Source organism: Balaenoptera ricei, chromosome 6 (assembly GCF_028023285.1).
Source record: "Balaenoptera ricei isolate mBalRic1 chromosome 6, mBalRic1.hap2, whole genome shotgun sequence".
Taxonomy (NCBI): domain Eukaryota; kingdom Metazoa; phylum Chordata; class Mammalia; order Artiodactyla; family Balaenopteridae; genus Balaenoptera; species Balaenoptera ricei.
The window spans coordinates 89,080,445-89,097,732 of record NC_082644.1 but is presented as its reverse complement, the minus strand read 5'-3'; the positions used below and the strand labels follow the sequence as shown (position 1 = coordinate 89,097,732).

Here is a 17,288-nt window from a genome sequence, read left to right as displayed (position 1 = left end):
CTACCAAGCCACTTTCCTAGGTCTGCATGCTGTGAGCACCCACCGCAGGCAAGGCACAATGCCAGGCACAGCATTAAAGTGCTGTGGGTACCCATTCATTTGTAATAATTCACACAGTGTAACTGCAAAAGCACTGGGTCAGAGCCTGGTGTCCCAAGTCTAGTGTGGGCTCCATCGAAATTGCTGGTGACCCCTCTTTGGGCTTTAGCGCCCCATGCTATAAACACTATTGCAGTATAACTTCCCCCATTTCACTTCACCCCCGATCACTTTGAGGTTGTTTTGAGAACTTCATGAGATAAAGACATGGAAGGGCTTGGAAATAAACTATCACACTACAGTTTACAGAAACTTTCATATTATGCTATTCCATTCTCATGTTTGCGTTCAGGGGAGGGGGACTCAGATTCACCAAAGGTTATGCTAAAGGGACACTGGAGTCCATCTGATCACCCCCAGGCACACACATCTACCCAGTGTATAGATGAGACTGCCGAAGGCAAGGGACTCATTCAAGGTCACGCACAAAGTTGGTGGCTGTGGAGGGGTGAGGCCCCGAATCTTCTTTTTTTTTTAATTTTAAATATTTTATTATCTAAAGTTATACCCAAAATTGTGCTTCTTTTTTTCCTATACTACACTATACACTTTAACTCGAGGACATTTTTAAAAGCAATACATTTCAGAAAAACTGGAAAAAATTCCACTAGCTATAAGTTATTTAAATATTGCTTATAGAAAGTATTAAAGAACCATGTAAACAGCATACACCTAAAGAGATGAATGCTTAACATAACAGAGTACAGTGTTTTTCATTCACTGATAATCTAAGGGTCAATTTCTAGATGTTTCTTTGTCTTGTATGCTTCATTTGTTTTATCAGCAAGCCGAGGCCTATAAGGGATGGCTTCACTACTCCTCCGACTCAGATCCATCTTCATCTTGACTCATCTGGAAGTAACGAAGTTCATAAGTCTCCTCCTCAGATGCAACCCCCGAAGCCGATCACCAAGATTTTCTTTTTAAGGTATTTCTTGGTAAGATATTCCAAATACCTTTTAGAGAATTGTTCCTCAGAAACAACCATGATTTTATTCTTGAAGGCTTTAATGTGAACAACATTCCCAAGATTTCCAGTTTTTCCTGGAAAAACTTTAACTTTCTCATGTAGAAACTGTTCAGAATTTCCAGAATCAAAAACTCCATCTTCTCCAGGATGAGTAAGATCCAAACTAAACTTCCAGGTTGACTTCTTAGGCTTCTTGTCTTTCTTCGGCACCATCTTGAAGGCTGTCCGTGCGATCAGAGAGCAGCCCTGAGTCTTTTGACTTCTAGCCTAGTGCTTCTCTGAACCAGGAGCCTCATGATGCAAAGTGTTATCACCTAGAAGCTCTGGTGCCCAGTTGCCTGGTTTCAAACTGCTCCTACCATTTCTTATAGTTCATGGTCACTATCTCCCACCAGCTTACCCATTGTGACTGGTATCAGAGAGGGAAGGCACTGTTGCACCCATGTTATTGCTGGGGAAGTTTAGGCTGAGACTTGCCCTGATACCAGAGCCAGGACTTGAACCAGTGCTTTTCTGACGAAGGCAGGCAGCCTCTCAGAAAATAGGAAAGTACCAAACAATGTTCAGATTTGACCATTACTAACAGTATATCAGACTCCAGGTTCATTTCGTGCATTTGTGTGTAGCCTACAAGGGGTAGTGGGGGCACAGCCCAGGTTTCCTGAGGATGGATTCAGGAGGAAACCTTCAAAATGAGACCTGAAAGCCCCTTGCTGAGAAGTGAGGTGTCTGCCAGGGCATGTAACTCACTGGCCCGCCAACCTTGCAGTAGCGTTTCGGGAAAGTCGTTTATATTCATTATAGTTTGGAATTTGGGTGGAAAGCCTGTTTCAGTTCTGGGGTTTTGCTCTCCTATCAGGCCAGCTGCAGGCCCAGACGGGCCCCTGCTGGAAGTAAGTCAGCCCTCCTCCCGCCAAGGAAGAAGGGCCCTCCCGCCTGTGGTCGGTGCATTGTACTTGCTGGATTCCAGGCTGTCAGTCTCACAGAGAGCTCCCCGGATGCTTAGCCTGCAGATTGTTTTGTTAGGTTTCTCCTACAACTAATTTGGAAATTACCCAGCTACCCACAGCCTCTCCCAGGTGTTCTGTAAACTACGGGCCTGCTCCTGCAGCTTTCGCCTTGGTGGGACCAACGCTGGCTGAAGCTGGGAGGGTCAGGGTGGGGTGATAGGAGGGTGAAAAGAGGCCCACGATGGTAGAGCTTGTTTTAAGCAACAGCCAGTCCCCTTCAGCTTTGGCACTAACCATCCTACTTTGTAGGATCTGAAGCAAGCAGATCCACACACTTTGCAGACATTATCTTTAAGCCTCACACGCCCTGTGGAGGTAAGTCAGGGACATGTGGAAGATCCACCCTACTTAGAGGCCCAAAGAGAGAGGATTTCCCCAGAGCTGCAGTCAAAACCAACACGCAAGTCTCCTGATTCCCATATCCAGGAAGGAAAAATCCTCATGTTTGATTCATTTTGCTGTGAACTTTGTTACACCTGGGTTGAATCCCTCTCAGGCAAAGGTCTGTGACCTTGAGCTTGTCCTCTTTTCTTGGACCTCAGTTTTCTCATCTGAAAAAAATACACCTGAAACCTGCTACTTCCCAGGGCAGTTGTGAAGATCCAAAGGATAACATATGTGGAAGCGCTTGGTACACCCTGAACACAGCCTCTCTTGGGTAATGTCAGGGTTACCTTAGTCAGCTGTGCCACTGCTGAGCCACTTGAAACTGGGGAAGAGCAATGGTGTGGTGAGAGCCCTGGACAAGGGCCTAAGATGTTAGCTCATTGTACAACCGTGGAAAGTTACCTACTCTGGTCCTTGTTTTTTCCTTCTATAAAACAAGGGGTGGGACTAGATAATTTTTCAGCTGTATTTTTTTTTTAAATAAGAATGGCAAAGGAAATCTCAAAGGGAAAACCAAGAATCAATTTTTTCCTGCTCCATAAAGGTCACCTTCTTTATTAGTTAGGATGCATTTGGCTGCAAGTAACACAGAGCCCAAAGATAAGAGGCTTAAACTTAGAGGACGTTTGTTATCGCCCACAGGTGTAAAGAATTGTTCCAGGGTTGGTTCTTTCAGCAGCTCAGTGATATCATCAGGCCCCCAGGTTATTCCCACCTTTTGGCTCTGCCATCCTAAGCAGGTTGGCTTGTTCTCTTAGGCTGGTACCCTCCGAGCCCAACATGTCTGTCACACTTCCAGGAGTCACACTCTAACAACATTAAGAGGAAGAAAATGGCTATTGCTCTCCCCCTGTCTCTTTAAGAACAAAGAAATATTTCCCAGAAGCCCTGAGCAGACTTTTCTGGACATCTCATTGGCCTGGAAAGTATCCTGTGCCTGTTTCTCAATAATCACTGGCAAGAGTGATGGAATCATCACCACGTTTACCTTAGACAAGTCCAGATTGAGCCGGTGGATACTCCAAGGGGTAAGACTTCCCCTAAAACACATGACCAACTGCAACCTGAACAAAATCAGGGTCTTGTGAGCAGAGAAGAAGGGGAGAAAATGGCTGGGTAGACAACTAGCAGTCTGGCACAACTTCTTCTTGAATATGCCAGAGAGTGTATTGTTTTACTTCTGTCCAGAGTTGTCCACTATATGGTTGTCCTCAAGATGCTCCATCTCAGCTCTACCATCAAGACCCCTGTGCCCAATCCCCATGATAAGACATTGTTCTTTCTTTTGAGCATGGGTACAGGAAAAATGTGGGCACACCTCACTTCACACAAGGTTAATTATGAAGCTTTGATGAAATTTAGGATAAAAGGAAAGTGTTACATGGGAGGGGGAAATTTTGAAAGTGCTCATATTAATTTTCTCATAGTGTAAGAAACCCTTCATGGAACTGCTCACAAACATGCCAAGCTCCTAATCTCACTCCCTTGTCCTGAGGTCTGGACCTCTGCGAGAGAGTGACATGATCTGTTGATGTTTGAGCTGAATCACACATTGGCTGCTGTGGGGAATGACTGAGGAGAGCAGTGGAGGGAGCAGGGAGCCCTGTTAGGAGGCTGGTGCTGTGATCCAGGAGAGAGACGATGGAGCCTCCTACTGGGTTGGTGGCCTTAGACGTGCAAGATGGGGTTAGGGGGTTCCTAGAGAGGTAATGGTCAGAGCAAATTCATGGTGACAGGAACACACAGGGGAGTCTGGGAACAGCAAGTGGGGCGTTGGCTAGAGGCTAGATGTGTAGGAAGGGCAACTATGGGAGATGAGGCTGGGAAGAGGGTTGGCATAAGGATAATGGAGGGCCCCAAGTGCCAGGTGAGGAGTTTGGGCTTTCTGTTGCAGACAGCAGGGAGCCTGCTCCCATAGGACTGGAGCTCAGGTTCAGGAAGTGAGGCTGGCAGTGGGGGCAGAATGGAGGGAGGAGGCAGGAGCATCCATGGGGAGGGCTTGGCCAGCTGCTGGGGGTTGAGAGCAGAGGCAAGAGTTAGGCTCTATGAGGCTGTGCTTCTCACACGTTATCTCTGGTTGTTGAATGCCTCCACGCCTGAAAAATCATAGCTGGGGCTCTGCTCTGCCCACACTCCTGGGAGAAGCCGCTCCAGGTTCTCAGATAGTGAGATAAGCCAGTGCTGTGCACCAGGGCTGAGATCCACCCTGATTCCGCCTCTCAATCCCTTCCTCATCCTGGGAGGGGCTGACAGTTGATCCCCAGGGCCTCTCTGACTACATGCTTCTGCACCAGGTTAACCCTTCTGGGCTGAGCTGGAAATTTGAGCCTCAGCTCTCAGAAGAGGGGTTGTGGGGCTGGCAGAGGGGCATGGGGAGCTCCATAGGGAGCAGTCATCCTTTCCACCGCAGGAGCTCTGCAAAGGCTGGCTTTGGCCTCAGCCCGGAAAGAAGACGCTGGAAGGAGGGTAGGGACAGGCACCAAACTTGTTAAAGACCTCCTATCCTCACTGCACCCAACCTGTTGGTCCTGCTTTTCCTTTAGTTCACTGCTCAGTTTGGGCTGAAAAGCACCAGTCACACTGCTTTCCCTTTGGGTGGTTCTAAGCTATTTATTTAACTGATCCCAGGCTCAGTTTACCCATCCATACAATGGAGGGCCCTCCCGCAGCTGCACTCCTTCCCCATCCCTCAACCCCCACCTTCACCACCCCCCGTCTGATTACTTCCATTTCCACACTGCCTTTTATGAGGGTGATAATCAAATGCAGTCTCCCTTGAGGGAGGCATAAGTTCTAGCCAGGCTTGGACACTATGAGATGTTGGGTAAGTCCTGTGCCCCTTTAGCTCTATAGAAGCTCTATACGCACGCATGGTATTCCTATTTATTCCTATTATTGAAAACTCATGTGAGCACTGAGATGAGAGTCCTGGTTCTTCCACTGAGTTGCTATGTGATCCTGGGAAGAGAGCCCAGTCTGGTACATGCTCCTTATCATCAGGGACTTTTTTCGGCTAGTTGTCCTGTCATGCCGACCCCCACCCAGGAGTCAGCACTTCTCAGGAGCAGGATGAGCACAGAAACCAAATTCTCCAGAAAGGTGTGGGTGTTTGGGGTGGGGGAGGATTCATTAGGATGCCCAGGATCGTAGGCTGTCAGAGGGGTACTTAAATGCTCTACTGGAGGATCCTTCAGCCCAGATGGACTCAGAGGTGGGGGCCTCTTCCTGCTGAGAAGAGAGCTTTATTTTTCTCCTAAACCCCAACAAGCCCAGACTTGGGGTTGAAGTTGCCAAGTTTAATCCATACTTGGGCAAATGACTGCTGCTTATGGAGGGTACAGAGACCAGAACCCAAGGTCCCCAAAGTGGCTCAGCAGGGAGTCAGGAGTTTGGGTTCCTGCTCCGGCTCTGACAGTCCAGCTTTCAAGATGGTTTCAGATACACTCTCAGTGAATGTCATGGTCATGGTCACCTATCAGACAGGGAACATGAGGTGAGATGCATTCTAAGGGTTAGGATTCCAAGACTGTAAAGCACACCCAAGGGAGGAGGTGAAGGGCTCCACCCTAGCCATCTCTTCTCTCTGCAGCCATCTCTGGTTGGGGTTCTTGCTGAGAAACAGGAGCCTTCTGGAAGTTATTCTGGGATCTCTGATTTCAACAACATAACACGTCCTCCACCCCCACCCCACTTCTCTAAAGCTCTGCCTCTCTGCCCAGGGCATATGAATCACTTGAGGTCTTGTTGAATTGCAGGTTCTGGTTCAGGAGATCTGGGTAGAGCCTGAGAGTCTGCATTTCTAGCAAGCTCTCAGGGGATGCCCATGCAGCTAGTCTGTGGCCCACACTTAGAGCTTCAAGGCCTCAGGGCCTTAATGTTTTGTGCAAAACAGCAGGGAGGGCAAGCCTCCTGCTCTCAGCTTCTCTACTGGCGCTTGGAGAAGTGCATCCTGGATTCAAATGACCAAAAAAAGGGGAGTTTGTGAGGGTGAAAGGGGACCTGCCACCCAGCTTTGTAGATGGTGAAACTGAGGCCTACACAGTGCAGGAAGGAGCTTGTTCAAGATCTCACAGTATTTTAGTGACAGAGTTGAGGCTCAGGCCTCTTGCAAAGGAAAAACAAAAACGAAAACTAGAAAAGATACTCACTGAGGTGTTTGCTGTGTTTTCTCTGGACGAACTATGGGTTCCTTTGATTCTTCTTTTTAAGTTGTATTTTTTGTTTTTTACAATGAACGTGTACCAATTTTGTAATAAGAAAAAAATTAATTTTAATGAAAAAATTCTCACAGAGTTCTTAGTAAATGAGATTATGTTTATGAGCGTGCTGGATGAACTGTAACTATGTACAGCAGCTTCAAGTCAAGGTGTGTAATTCAGCCCAAACCCTCCGGAATTCCTTTCAGCGAGGTTACCCTCACTTCTTCTGGCGCACGAATCACCGAGATGAGGAGGAAGGCCAATGCCGTCACCATCCACAACCGCCGCAAGCAGCTTCCTCCTCCCACTTGGCCTCAGCTGTGGGAACTCTTCCCCCAAAGCTCTGGCCGCAGGAATCTTTCCCCTTAAAACTGGGGCAGAAATTTCCCTAATCCGTTTTCGTAGTAAACGACCTCGGGCCAAGTCTGCTTTTGTTGCTGGTTTCCTAAGCTTAATTGCAAGCAAAGTTAATTTGAAAGAAAATGTTACAGCTCTGGGGCGAATTCTAACGAGCCTTGGGCAATTAGGGAAGAACGCATCTAATTACAGACCCGGGGTTGTGTGTGTGTGTGTGTGGGGGGGGCGCCCTGCACACGACGCGGCGGGGTGCAGGGCTCAGAGACGCGCAAACGATTTCTCTGGATTCAAGACAGGAAGAAGAAAAAGAGAAACGCACCTCCGGTCTCTGAGCCCCTAGACGGGGAGCCGGGGAGGTTCTATTTCACGGTTTGGGGATTCGGAGAGTTGGATTGTCCCAAGACGCATCAGTGAATGTTCTCGATGTCCTAGAGTCCCGCGGACTGGAGGGTCCGCCCGGCCCGGCTGTGGATGAAGGGCGGCGCTCCCTCGCCTGCGCAGCGTCCTTTCTGGCCCGGCCGGGTGGCGCGCTAGCTTTGGGTGTCGCCGGCCGGCAGGAGGCCGAGAAGGGCTGACGCTCTCTCCTCAACACCTCGAGGGTCTCGCTGTCTCTCCTGGCTCCTGCTGTATACCCAGTTCCCTCCTCGCAGCGTCCCCTCTCTCAGGGCACAGACCCTGGTCGATCTCACCTGTCGTCCCAGTTGACAAGGAGAGCTGGGGGCGAAGACGCGTGCGCTTTCCCTCCCTGTCTTTCTTGTTCCCCCGGCTTTACCGCGACGCTCCAGGAGACTTCCGGATAAGGCGGCGCTTTAATGTTAAAACCTTCTTCCCTCGTGTGCCCGGCGTTTTACAGTTTACAAAGCGTTTCTATCCCTCTTGACTCGTTTAACTTCAGGTGGACTCTGAGGGAGGGGTCACAAATTCCCATTCACAAATGAGGACACTAGGGAAAGGACTGGATTAACGTTAATGGCGCTGTCAAAGCATTGGACTTGGTAATTAAAACACAGAGAAAGGCTCAACCGCTGCATTAACTGGGCGCATAGACTGCCCTTTTCCAGCCCCAATCCCCCAGCTGGGCTTTAGGAAGACAAAGACAAAACCTCTGGGTGGAGGGCTTTCAATTTCTGGCCAGTGCCAACGAGGCAAGGCATCCTGATTTCTGCCTGGGAGAGCCATACTGTCTAGCTGCACACGGAGAACCTTTGAATTTCAACCTGCAAGGATCCATACAGAGATAAGGGAGGCCTAACACCTAGATTCTGCCAAGGTCACAGGGCTGGGTCTGAAATCTGGACCCACTAGCAATAGTGTCAGTGCTGCAGCTGCCCCCTCCTCCAGGTGGTCATTTACCACCATCAAAGTCAGGAAGGACCAACATCTAGACATGTACCGTCTAATACAGTAGCCATGAGCCACACACTGCTACTGTGCACTTGGCTGTGGCTAGTCCAAACAGATGACCTGTAAGTGTAAAATACACTCCAGATTTTAAAGACTTGGTATGAAAAAAGTATCTCAACAACTTTTATATTGATTATATGTTGAAATGATGGTTTGGACATTAAATTGGGTTAAATACAATATATTATTAGTTAATCTCACCTGTTTTTTTTTAAATTAATGCAGCTACCAGAAAAATTTTAATTACACAGGCAGATTACATTATATTTCTATTGGGCAGCACTTATTTAGACAAATACCCGTCTGGACTGAATCACATTCACATGTCTTTGTGAACAGGATAGTGCAATCCCCAGAATTAAAAATAAAAATTACCAGTGGTTTTCAGTCTTCTTTCTCACCCCCCAACTCTTCCCTAGCAAATTAACTCTGCAGAAAGAGGCTGCATTTCTCTTGTCAAAACTCACTTGCTCAAAGATCTTTATTAAAACAGTTCATCTGAACACTCAGGTTTATCTGAAAGCTGCACACCGAGCCTCTGAAATATTTAATGCAAGAAAGTTTTGCTACAGAATCGAAACTTACAAGATTTCTCGAGAGAAAGGTGGGGAAATGGTTGCATTTTTTTTTTCTTTCTGATTTTGGTCAGCTTGTTGCTTGAAACAAATAAAGGATACAAAGCAAAGTTAAACACCAGTTTCTTTCTAAAGCTTACTTAACTGATGGCCCCAATTAATTTTTCTCTTTCTTTTTTGCATGAGGAGGCTGCCAAGGTACGGCAGAGGGTACCAGGGATGGAAGAGCCAGCCCAACAAAATGAAAACTGTCATCAACAGGCTCCCTTGAGTCCGGTCATCTCTTTGAATTTTAGTTCACCCATTGGGTCCCAGGCTGCTTGATGAAAAGAAAGCGTGGGCAATGGACAAATGTATTTCTACCTGCCTCAATGGAAAACCGCACTTAGGACCCAGCAGTAATAGCTGCCAAATGATCAGCACATCATGCTCAAAAGATTCACGAAATTATGATATAACCGGTGCCTGGAGGTAATCCAGAGATGCTTGTCATGAGCTCTGTTTCCATTCCTTGGAATAGGGTTAGGCCCTGGGTGGCCCACCCATGCTGCCAGATATGCAACAACCATGATGGGCCCTTAAAGATCATATGGGGGACGGTTGAATTCTGCAGCCCTCTTGTATTATAGATGGGAAAACTGGGGGTGTGAGTGATGGAACTGGGTTACACTGTGGCGCTGGGGCACCGTCCAGACTCAGAGCCAGGTCTGCAGTTCTCAGAGGCAGGGAAAAGCAGCCCCTGGTCAAGCGAAGCAGAGATCTTTCCCATTAAAAAAAATGGTTACTTCTTTTGCGAATTTGTCCTCCTCACCTTAAGTAGGAAGACACTATCGGAGCCTTTTATTGTAATAACGTAGTCAAAGGCACAAGAGATGGAACTGTGTAAAAAGACCCGAGTTTTGGTAAGTACGGGGAAGAGTGAAGTCATGTGATTCTCCACAATTCCCTTAGCCTCTGGTGTAGACACTACGTTGTGCCTCCTTTAGAGCCAAGGACCCTCCCCGGTAGAATGTCAGAAAGGCACGACCTTTGGAGCTTCGCCTCAGTGAGGGTCCATTGTCTCAGTCCGTGGGCCGAGGATGCCTCTCCCCACCTCCTCCCATTTTCAAAGCGAACCGGTGTGTACACGGTGCACCAGGAGGCTGCGCCTGAACCTCCGGCTCGGTCCCTCCTATGTGGCTTTCAACTCGATCCTCTCTCCAGTCCTGTCCTCAGGTTTCGTGAATACTGAGTTCGTAAAGGCAGTCGAGGTATCTATGAATTTTCGCCTGTATGCTCGGCTCACATGGCGGACACAAACCGATCCGCTCCGCCTGGATAGGCAGCCGCATGGCGAGCGTGGTAGGCGCCTCCATTGCCCCCTCCGAGCTGCCCACCAGGATTGTAGCAGGGCCCCAGTGCTCCGAACTGGCCGGGCGATGTGCGCCCATAGAAGTCCACTGCAGTCTCGACGCCGCCACTGCTGCCACCCGCGGGGGGCGAAGCGGGCCCGGCCAACCGGCCAGCCGCTGCGAAGAGGGCGCTGCCGGCCCCTTGCGAGTACGCGCCGTCTGGGCCCGCGTAGGCGGCCACATAGGCGGAAGTGTTGGCAGGTCGGGCGACGGCGCAGCCTGAGGGCTGGTAAGCGGTGGTAGTGGCAGAGGCGCCGGCCGAGGCAAAGGCGCAGGAACCGGAGGGCCCTGACGGCGCGGGGCCCAGTTCTGGGCTGAGCGGCCGCTCAGGCACCAGGCCGAAGACGCGGCACGGGCCTGGGGACGCAGCCGGGTAGTAGACCGGGGGCGGCGCGGCGAGCGACGGCGGGGCATAGCCTGCATAGACGGCGCCCGGGTAAGGCGGGCGCGCAGCGGGCACCCCGCCCGGGAAAATGGCGGCAGCGGCAGCGGCCGCGGCAGCAGCCGCAGCGGCGGCCGCGTCGTGCATGTAAGCCGGGTAAGTGGAGAGATCAGAGCGCTTGAAGCGCTTGCGGCGGCGCAGGAAGCTGCCGCTCTCGAACATGTCCTCGGCGTTGGGGTCGAGTGCCCAGTAGTTGCCCTTGCCCGGGCGGCCGGCCTCGCGCGGGATCTTGAGGAAGCAGTCGTTGAGTGTGAGGTTGTGGCGGATGCTGTTCTGCCACTTTTTGGGGTTGTCGCGGTAGAAGGGGAAACGCTCGGTGATGAACTTGTAGATGCCGCCCAGCGTGAGGCGGCGCTCCGGCGCGTGCGCGATGGCCATGGCAATGAGCGCAATATAGCTGTAGGGCGGCTTCCCACGCTGCAGGGGGCGCTTCCGCCGCCGCCCGCCAGCGCCGCGACCCGCGGCCTCTGCGGGGACCCCGGCCCCCGCCTCACCGCGCTCCTCCTTCACGGCCGCCAGCGCCTCCGGCTGCGGCGGCGGCGGCGGTGGCGGCCCGCTCTCCGCCGTCATGGCGCAGCCGTCCCGCGTCCCTGGGGCGTCCCCGCTGCTGTCGAGGGTCGGGGGCGGGTCTGGGAGCTGCTGGGCCCGGGACGCAGGGTAACGGGAACCGACGCTGGGGCCCTCTGCAGAGAGTTCAGGGTGTCCTCGCAGCTGGCACCGGGAGCACAGCTTTCCTGGCAGGGGCGCCCAGGAGCTTTGGCGCCCGTAGTTTCCGGGCTGGCTCAGTGCGGACAGAGGCTCAAGAGTGTCCCGCCCACCGACGGCTCTGCTCGTGTTCTGGAGCTCGAAGTCAGGCGCCAGCAGCGACGTTGGGACCCGGACGAGGCTCTTGTCGCAGGCTGAAGTGTCCTTTGCGCGCTGGTGCCAGGAGGTCACGGGGTCTGGAATTGGTCCTGGGCTGGAGCGCCTGCATCAGTTCTGGGCTTCCTGCTGATCTGAGGATAACCGTCGAGGTCCTGAGCGCAGAGGAGGCTGCGGGCCCCAAGGTCTGAAACGAGAGCAGTTAGTGCAGGCGTGGGGACACTCTGGTGGGGGCCGCCTAGGCGGCGCCCCTGCGGCCGGGGCCGCCGAAGGCGCGGAGGGCAAGGAGGCGAGGCAAGGCGACGGCGGCGAGGTTGCGGCGCGGGCCAGGCGGGGTGGCCGGCGACTGTTCCTCTCCGCAGGGTTGGCCTCAAGCCGCCAAGACCGCTGGCGAGGCGCTTCCCTGCACACACCCGGACCGGCTCCTCCCTCTGCGGGTTTCTCCTCCTTAAAGGCGCCAGGAAGCTTGGGGCGGTGCCCGTTCCCCGCCCGCCCCCCGACTGCCCGCCCCCTGGGCCTCGGCGCACCTCCCCAGGTAGGAGATGCTGTGGCGGCGCGGCGGGTACACCACACGATCTGAGCATGGAGGTCCCTTGGAGGTCTCCTGGGCCGGTCCTCTGCGCGCCGACGGGGAGACTGAGGTCGGGAGAGGCCAGGAACTGTCTCTGGAGACCTCGGCGCCCGAACTCAGCGCTTCGGGACTTTACCAGCCTCTATAGAAGGCTGGGACCCGCAGGTGAAAGGAAGGGCTCGCCTCACCTTTTTTGGCTGGAGAGGGTGAGAATTGGCTGAGGGGCGCTTGGTTCTTGAGGGTGGGGGACGAGGAAGGGAGAAGACACTCCAGGTGACTGGCTTCCAAGGTCTTTCAAGGATGATTTATTTTCAAACCCCAACTCAAGGCTGCCCTGGCCATTCCCCATCCAGTCCCTCATCTTTCAGGCAGGATTCCTAGGTCCGATAGAGGAGGTGACTTGCCACGGTTCCACCGCGACTTCGCAGCTTAGCCGAACCTCACACCTGCCTGCGTCTCTGGTAGGAGTGCGTTTCCTCGACATGTACCAGAGGTAGCCACTTTCCCTCGGTGGGTTCCAGGTTCCTCCACTGTACCGAGGTTTTGTATCTCAATTGCTGATATTTAGGGAAAGGCCGCAACACCCGCCCCACCCCCCCGCCCTCCAATCTTGTATCTTTGGGTGGCTCGGGACCCCTCTCTATATGATGTGGAGTGACACAGCTTAAAGAGGATGGAGGCTAGGCTTCTGCCCTCTCGCGGCAACCTTCTCCTCCAGTTCGCCCAGCCAGGAAGGCTCCAAGTGGCTCCCAAGACCTCCGGGGGCAGCCGAGCAGCCCCTTCCCGCAGCGGGACGGAGGGCTGCGAGAGGTGGGGGCCGGGGTTGTGGGCGCTCTGGGTGGGCGAGTCTCCCGGGGAAGGGGCGGGCAGACGGGACCCGTCCGCTTCGTGGGTGTCCGGTTTCGGAGTTCGTTTCCCGCCAGCTCCCTAAGGCCTGATCTGGCCTCGCTCAAGACCCCCTGCGGCGGCGGCCCCTAAGGTCTGGGTTCGCAGGGACACTTTGGGCCTGTCCCTTCCCGGTCACAAGCCCTGAATTTTCTCCTCTGAGAACTGGGGGCGGGAAAGCATGTGCGGGTGTCAGGGGTGGGGCGTTCTACCCTTAGGATTTCAGGCTCCGGCCGAGACGCAGCTTTCCGCGGGGCTGCGGGTGCAGGGCTGGGCGGAGAGAGCCGCGAGAGCGCGGGCGGCGGCCTTCAGGGGCTTTAGTCGCGTTCTTCGTGGAGATGAGCTCCGGGCAGGTTCAGCCCCGCCAAGCATTGGGCAAATGCCTTCGGAAGAAAGAGGCAAAGAGTTAAGATCCTCGCTCCGGCGACCCGGGTGTGGAATCAAATTGAACGGTTTGCATGAAGACCTTCCTCAGCGGATTCATGCTCGAAAGACGGGAGAGGCTTTTCACTCGCTCAAAAACCTCCCAGCTTCCTTCCTTCCTACTTTCCTCCCAGCAAAGTAACGAAGCTGCGAAAATCCAGGTTTCATCCTGTTACGTTTTTTCAAAGGGAAAAAAAAAGTTTAACATTTTAACCATATACATTATAGCAATCTTTTAATACTGGATTTTGTGGTTCTCTGTATTTCCAACATTCAGATTTCCAAATGTTAAATTTTGGACCACTGTCCTAACGTGAATCCATAAATCAAATAATGTGATTCTGTAGTTCTAAGATTCCATGACCAGAAGTCTAAATTATTTGACTGTGATTATATTCCTATGACTTTAAGCTTCTGGTCAGAGAGTAAAAGCGTATTCCTCATATTTTAAGATGCTGGGAGTAAGATTTTGTGCCTGAAAATATGATGCCACTGCTGGGAGTTGTAGTTTCTCTAGGTTTTAGATATTTTTGCAGCTCTAAGGTACATATAACTTAATTTGAATTCCTGTCTAGGAATGTCTGATTGGAAGATTTGGGTCCTTTAAATCCACATCTCTCTTCTTATTTAATTCTAAAATATTAGTTCTAGATCCACTATTTTATAACTCAAATAATCTAATAATTCTTATAATATTTGTGACCATATGCTTTAATGACTTTATGATAGAGACTTTTAAGCTCCAATTACTATGGTTAGAAACCTCCATGTCTCACGATATTTTGATCCTCATTGTTTTGTGACTGTGGACCCATTGTAGACAACTGATCCTTTTTCTCAAACTTTGCGGCTACTGAGCTACACCTGTGCAACAAACCAAGCCTTAGCATCCTGAGATTAGATTTATTAAGATTATGATTCTAAGATTTTCATGAACAAAGGATCCTAAAAATTCTATTCCATAAATGTTTTATTCTAATAACACATTTCAAAATTCTGTACTTTGAAGATTCTATGAATCCATGATGTAAAATTTGAATTAAACGATTTGAGTGAACTGGGACAATTCACCCGTTTGGATCAAAACTATACATAAAGATCCCCTCGGTGCCAGGCCATTTCCTCCACTTTCTCTCATCCAGTCTTCCCCTCTTCCCTGGTGCAGTGCTCCTTAATGTGTTTAGGGGTAACAGACCCCATTGAGAACCATTTGTAAGCTGTGGAGTGGGTCCCAGTCCCTTGGAAATCATTCTTCTAGTCCAGCAGCGGTGGGTTGGTGTTGATGTAGGCGGGTGCTGGGTGATTTCCATCCTCTTTGTAGCCGCCTTCAGCCCTGCATGTATCCCCAGCACCTTTTGGAAAAACCTGTCCCCTCACAGGCTATTTTATGTTAAATTTTGGGGGGAGGGGAGGAGTGCTGGTGATCTGTAGAAGATGCTGGTAGCTCTTCCCCTAACTGCTTTACCGAGTTTTGAAGTGCCCTCAGAGGGTTTCGTAAATATAAAGGAGGGGATCCAAGGAGTCATGGAAAATTCCTCCATATCTCTTGACCCAGATGCCCCTGCATGCAGATGCAGAGGTAGCCTGCTCTTCTCCTTAAGGAAATCTTGGAAATCCAAGCTGGAAGGAAACTAGACCCAGATTGCTGAAGGGCCTTGCTTAAAGTCTTGCAGAGGAGGTTCTACACTGAAAGGGAAACTCAGGTTATTCAGGCTCCTTACCTCCTGGCCCTGAAGCCTCTCTGTCTTTTCCTGAGTTCTCAGAGCCTCACTTGTGCTTAAAGACCTCCTTACGGTGAGACAGTGGAAACTCCAGGCCCAGATGCTTGCGAATCAGATCTAAGAATCTCGGCACAGCCAGAACACAGTGACCTCCGTTTGGATTACTCTGGGGCAGTCAGTCAGGGTCAGTGGGCTGTATGGCCTCAGAGTGCCAAAAAGGGGGTCGGTCCTGTGTCACACACTGCCCAGCCGCTAGTCACAGCAGTGGCACGGAGTGAGAGCTCAGATTACAGCTAGCTCATTTACTGGCCCAGCGGCTTTGAGCTATCTGCTGCCCTTCTTAGGCCTCAGTTTCCCCATCTGTGAAGTGGGGGACTCCCTACCTGTCGCCCCCCCCTTCCAGGGAGTCAAGAGGATGGAGTAGGGTGCATCGCCAACCCGTCATTATCTTCTTGTCTTTTTAATTGTTTTCAGGGTGAAACTTGGTTGTGAAAAAAAGACAAGCTGCTGGGGAAAATTCAAGTCGTTCCCACTCATGTGCGGAAATGAGATGCCCCCCCTCAAAGAAGTAGTGGTTGATTAAAGTAAAATGCTTTCTGCCCGCCTAGAAGGGAGAATGTGTGTGGGGAGGGTATTCCAGTCTTCGAGTCTGCGTGGATGTGGCTTTTTTCTGCTCCCACCGACGCGCAGGGATCCCCGGGGCTTGGTCAGGGCAACACAGCTTCTAGCGCTTTCTCGCCATTGGTTCACTTAAATACTGTGAACAGAGAATTATCATCACCCCAGGACCAGGCAGAGAAACTGGGACCCAGAGAGGGGATCCTTCTGCTTCCCATCACCCCGCTTAGCTTGCACCCTGCCACCAGACTCCCGGTTCACCTCAAGGAAGCTCCCAATCCCTGCCTCAGAGCCCCCTCCCAACACTGTTATCTCGCCCCGGAATGGGTAGCTCAGGAACCTGCTGGGACATCCAGGAGCTCCGCAGCTGCGGTGAAAAGGGCAAGCCGACTCCGAGAGGATGCGGACTTGTCCCACCTCGCACAGCGAGCCAGGGTTCGAGCGGGCTCTGAGCCCGGGCCTTACCCCCGCCCCCAGGTTAGCTTCTCGGAGCTTCCTCAGGCGCTCAGTGAGCGTTCCTGAGCCAAGGACTGAGGAAGGCAAGGTAAGATCCTAGTCCGCTCACACCGAGCGGGAGAGAGCCGGGCTGTGGCAGTGGACTCTCCTGGGAAAGCCGTGGTCCCTAGCGGAGTTGATGAGAGCAGGACCCAGGGAATTCTCAGCGAGGCCAGCAGGCGCAAGTCGGTTAGATTCTAGGACCTGGGGGGCAGGAGCAGTCCTCTAGAATCATCGGGCATCCTGGTTTCTTGGGTATTCCGAGCTCTATGCACAGCTTTGGGACTCTGAGAAGCAGGGAAGATTGTGAATGTTCATTTCGGGCTGCAGAGTTCATGGTTTGCAAGACAATCTCAAAAGGGCCTCTCATTAGTCCCTTTTCCCTCTCAAAGGGGAAACGCACTAGACTGGATTCTAGTACCGCCTGAGGTACAGGAAGATACAGTGACTTGTCTCCCCTCCCCAGGCCAGGCTCCGCCCGGAGCCCCAGGCCTCTGATTCCAGTCCTTGACCTCTCCTCCTGCCCCGCACTGTGACCATCAGGGCACCTCGCCCCAAGCTCAGTCCAGGCTCCCGGGGTGGGGACGTGGGTGCGGACAGGGGTGGTTAGAGCTTGGTACAGTGCCTCAGGCAGGTACCCAGCCCAGCTGGCTGGTTGCTCAGTGCCCACAGTGCCAGGTGGGCAATAGCATGGGAGCCCGAAGACACTTGTCCTTGGACACACACGTGCGTGGGCTTGGTACAGTGCCTCAGGCAGGTACCCAGCCCAGCTGGCTGGTTGCTCAGTGCCCACAGTGCCAGGTGGGCAATAGCATGGGAGCCCGAAGACACTTGTCCTTGGACACACACGTGCGTGGGCAGCCCAGCTCTCCTCTGGTCT

General features: G+C 52.0%; 2 protein-coding genes across 2 annotated transcripts; both read right to left on the bottom strand.

Annotated features, from left to right (window-relative positions):
* Positions 1-912: 912 nt before the first annotated feature.
* Positions 913-1,303, bottom strand: LOC132367896 (large ribosomal subunit protein eL22-like). The gene is given in 2 exon segments (XM_059926504.1): positions 913-1,018; positions 1,020-1,303. Coding segments are annotated over 2 exon segments (369 nt in total). The 5' UTR covers positions 1,283-1,303.
* Positions 1,304-10,282: 8,979 nt separating this feature from the next.
* Positions 10,283-11,404, bottom strand: FOXE1 (forkhead box E1). The gene has a single exon (XM_059926503.1). The coding sequence runs from the start codon at positions 11,402-11,404 to the stop codon at positions 10,283-10,285; it is 1,122 nt and encodes a 373-aa protein (XP_059782486.1).
* Between the last annotated feature and the right edge of the window lie 5,884 nt (positions 11,405-17,288).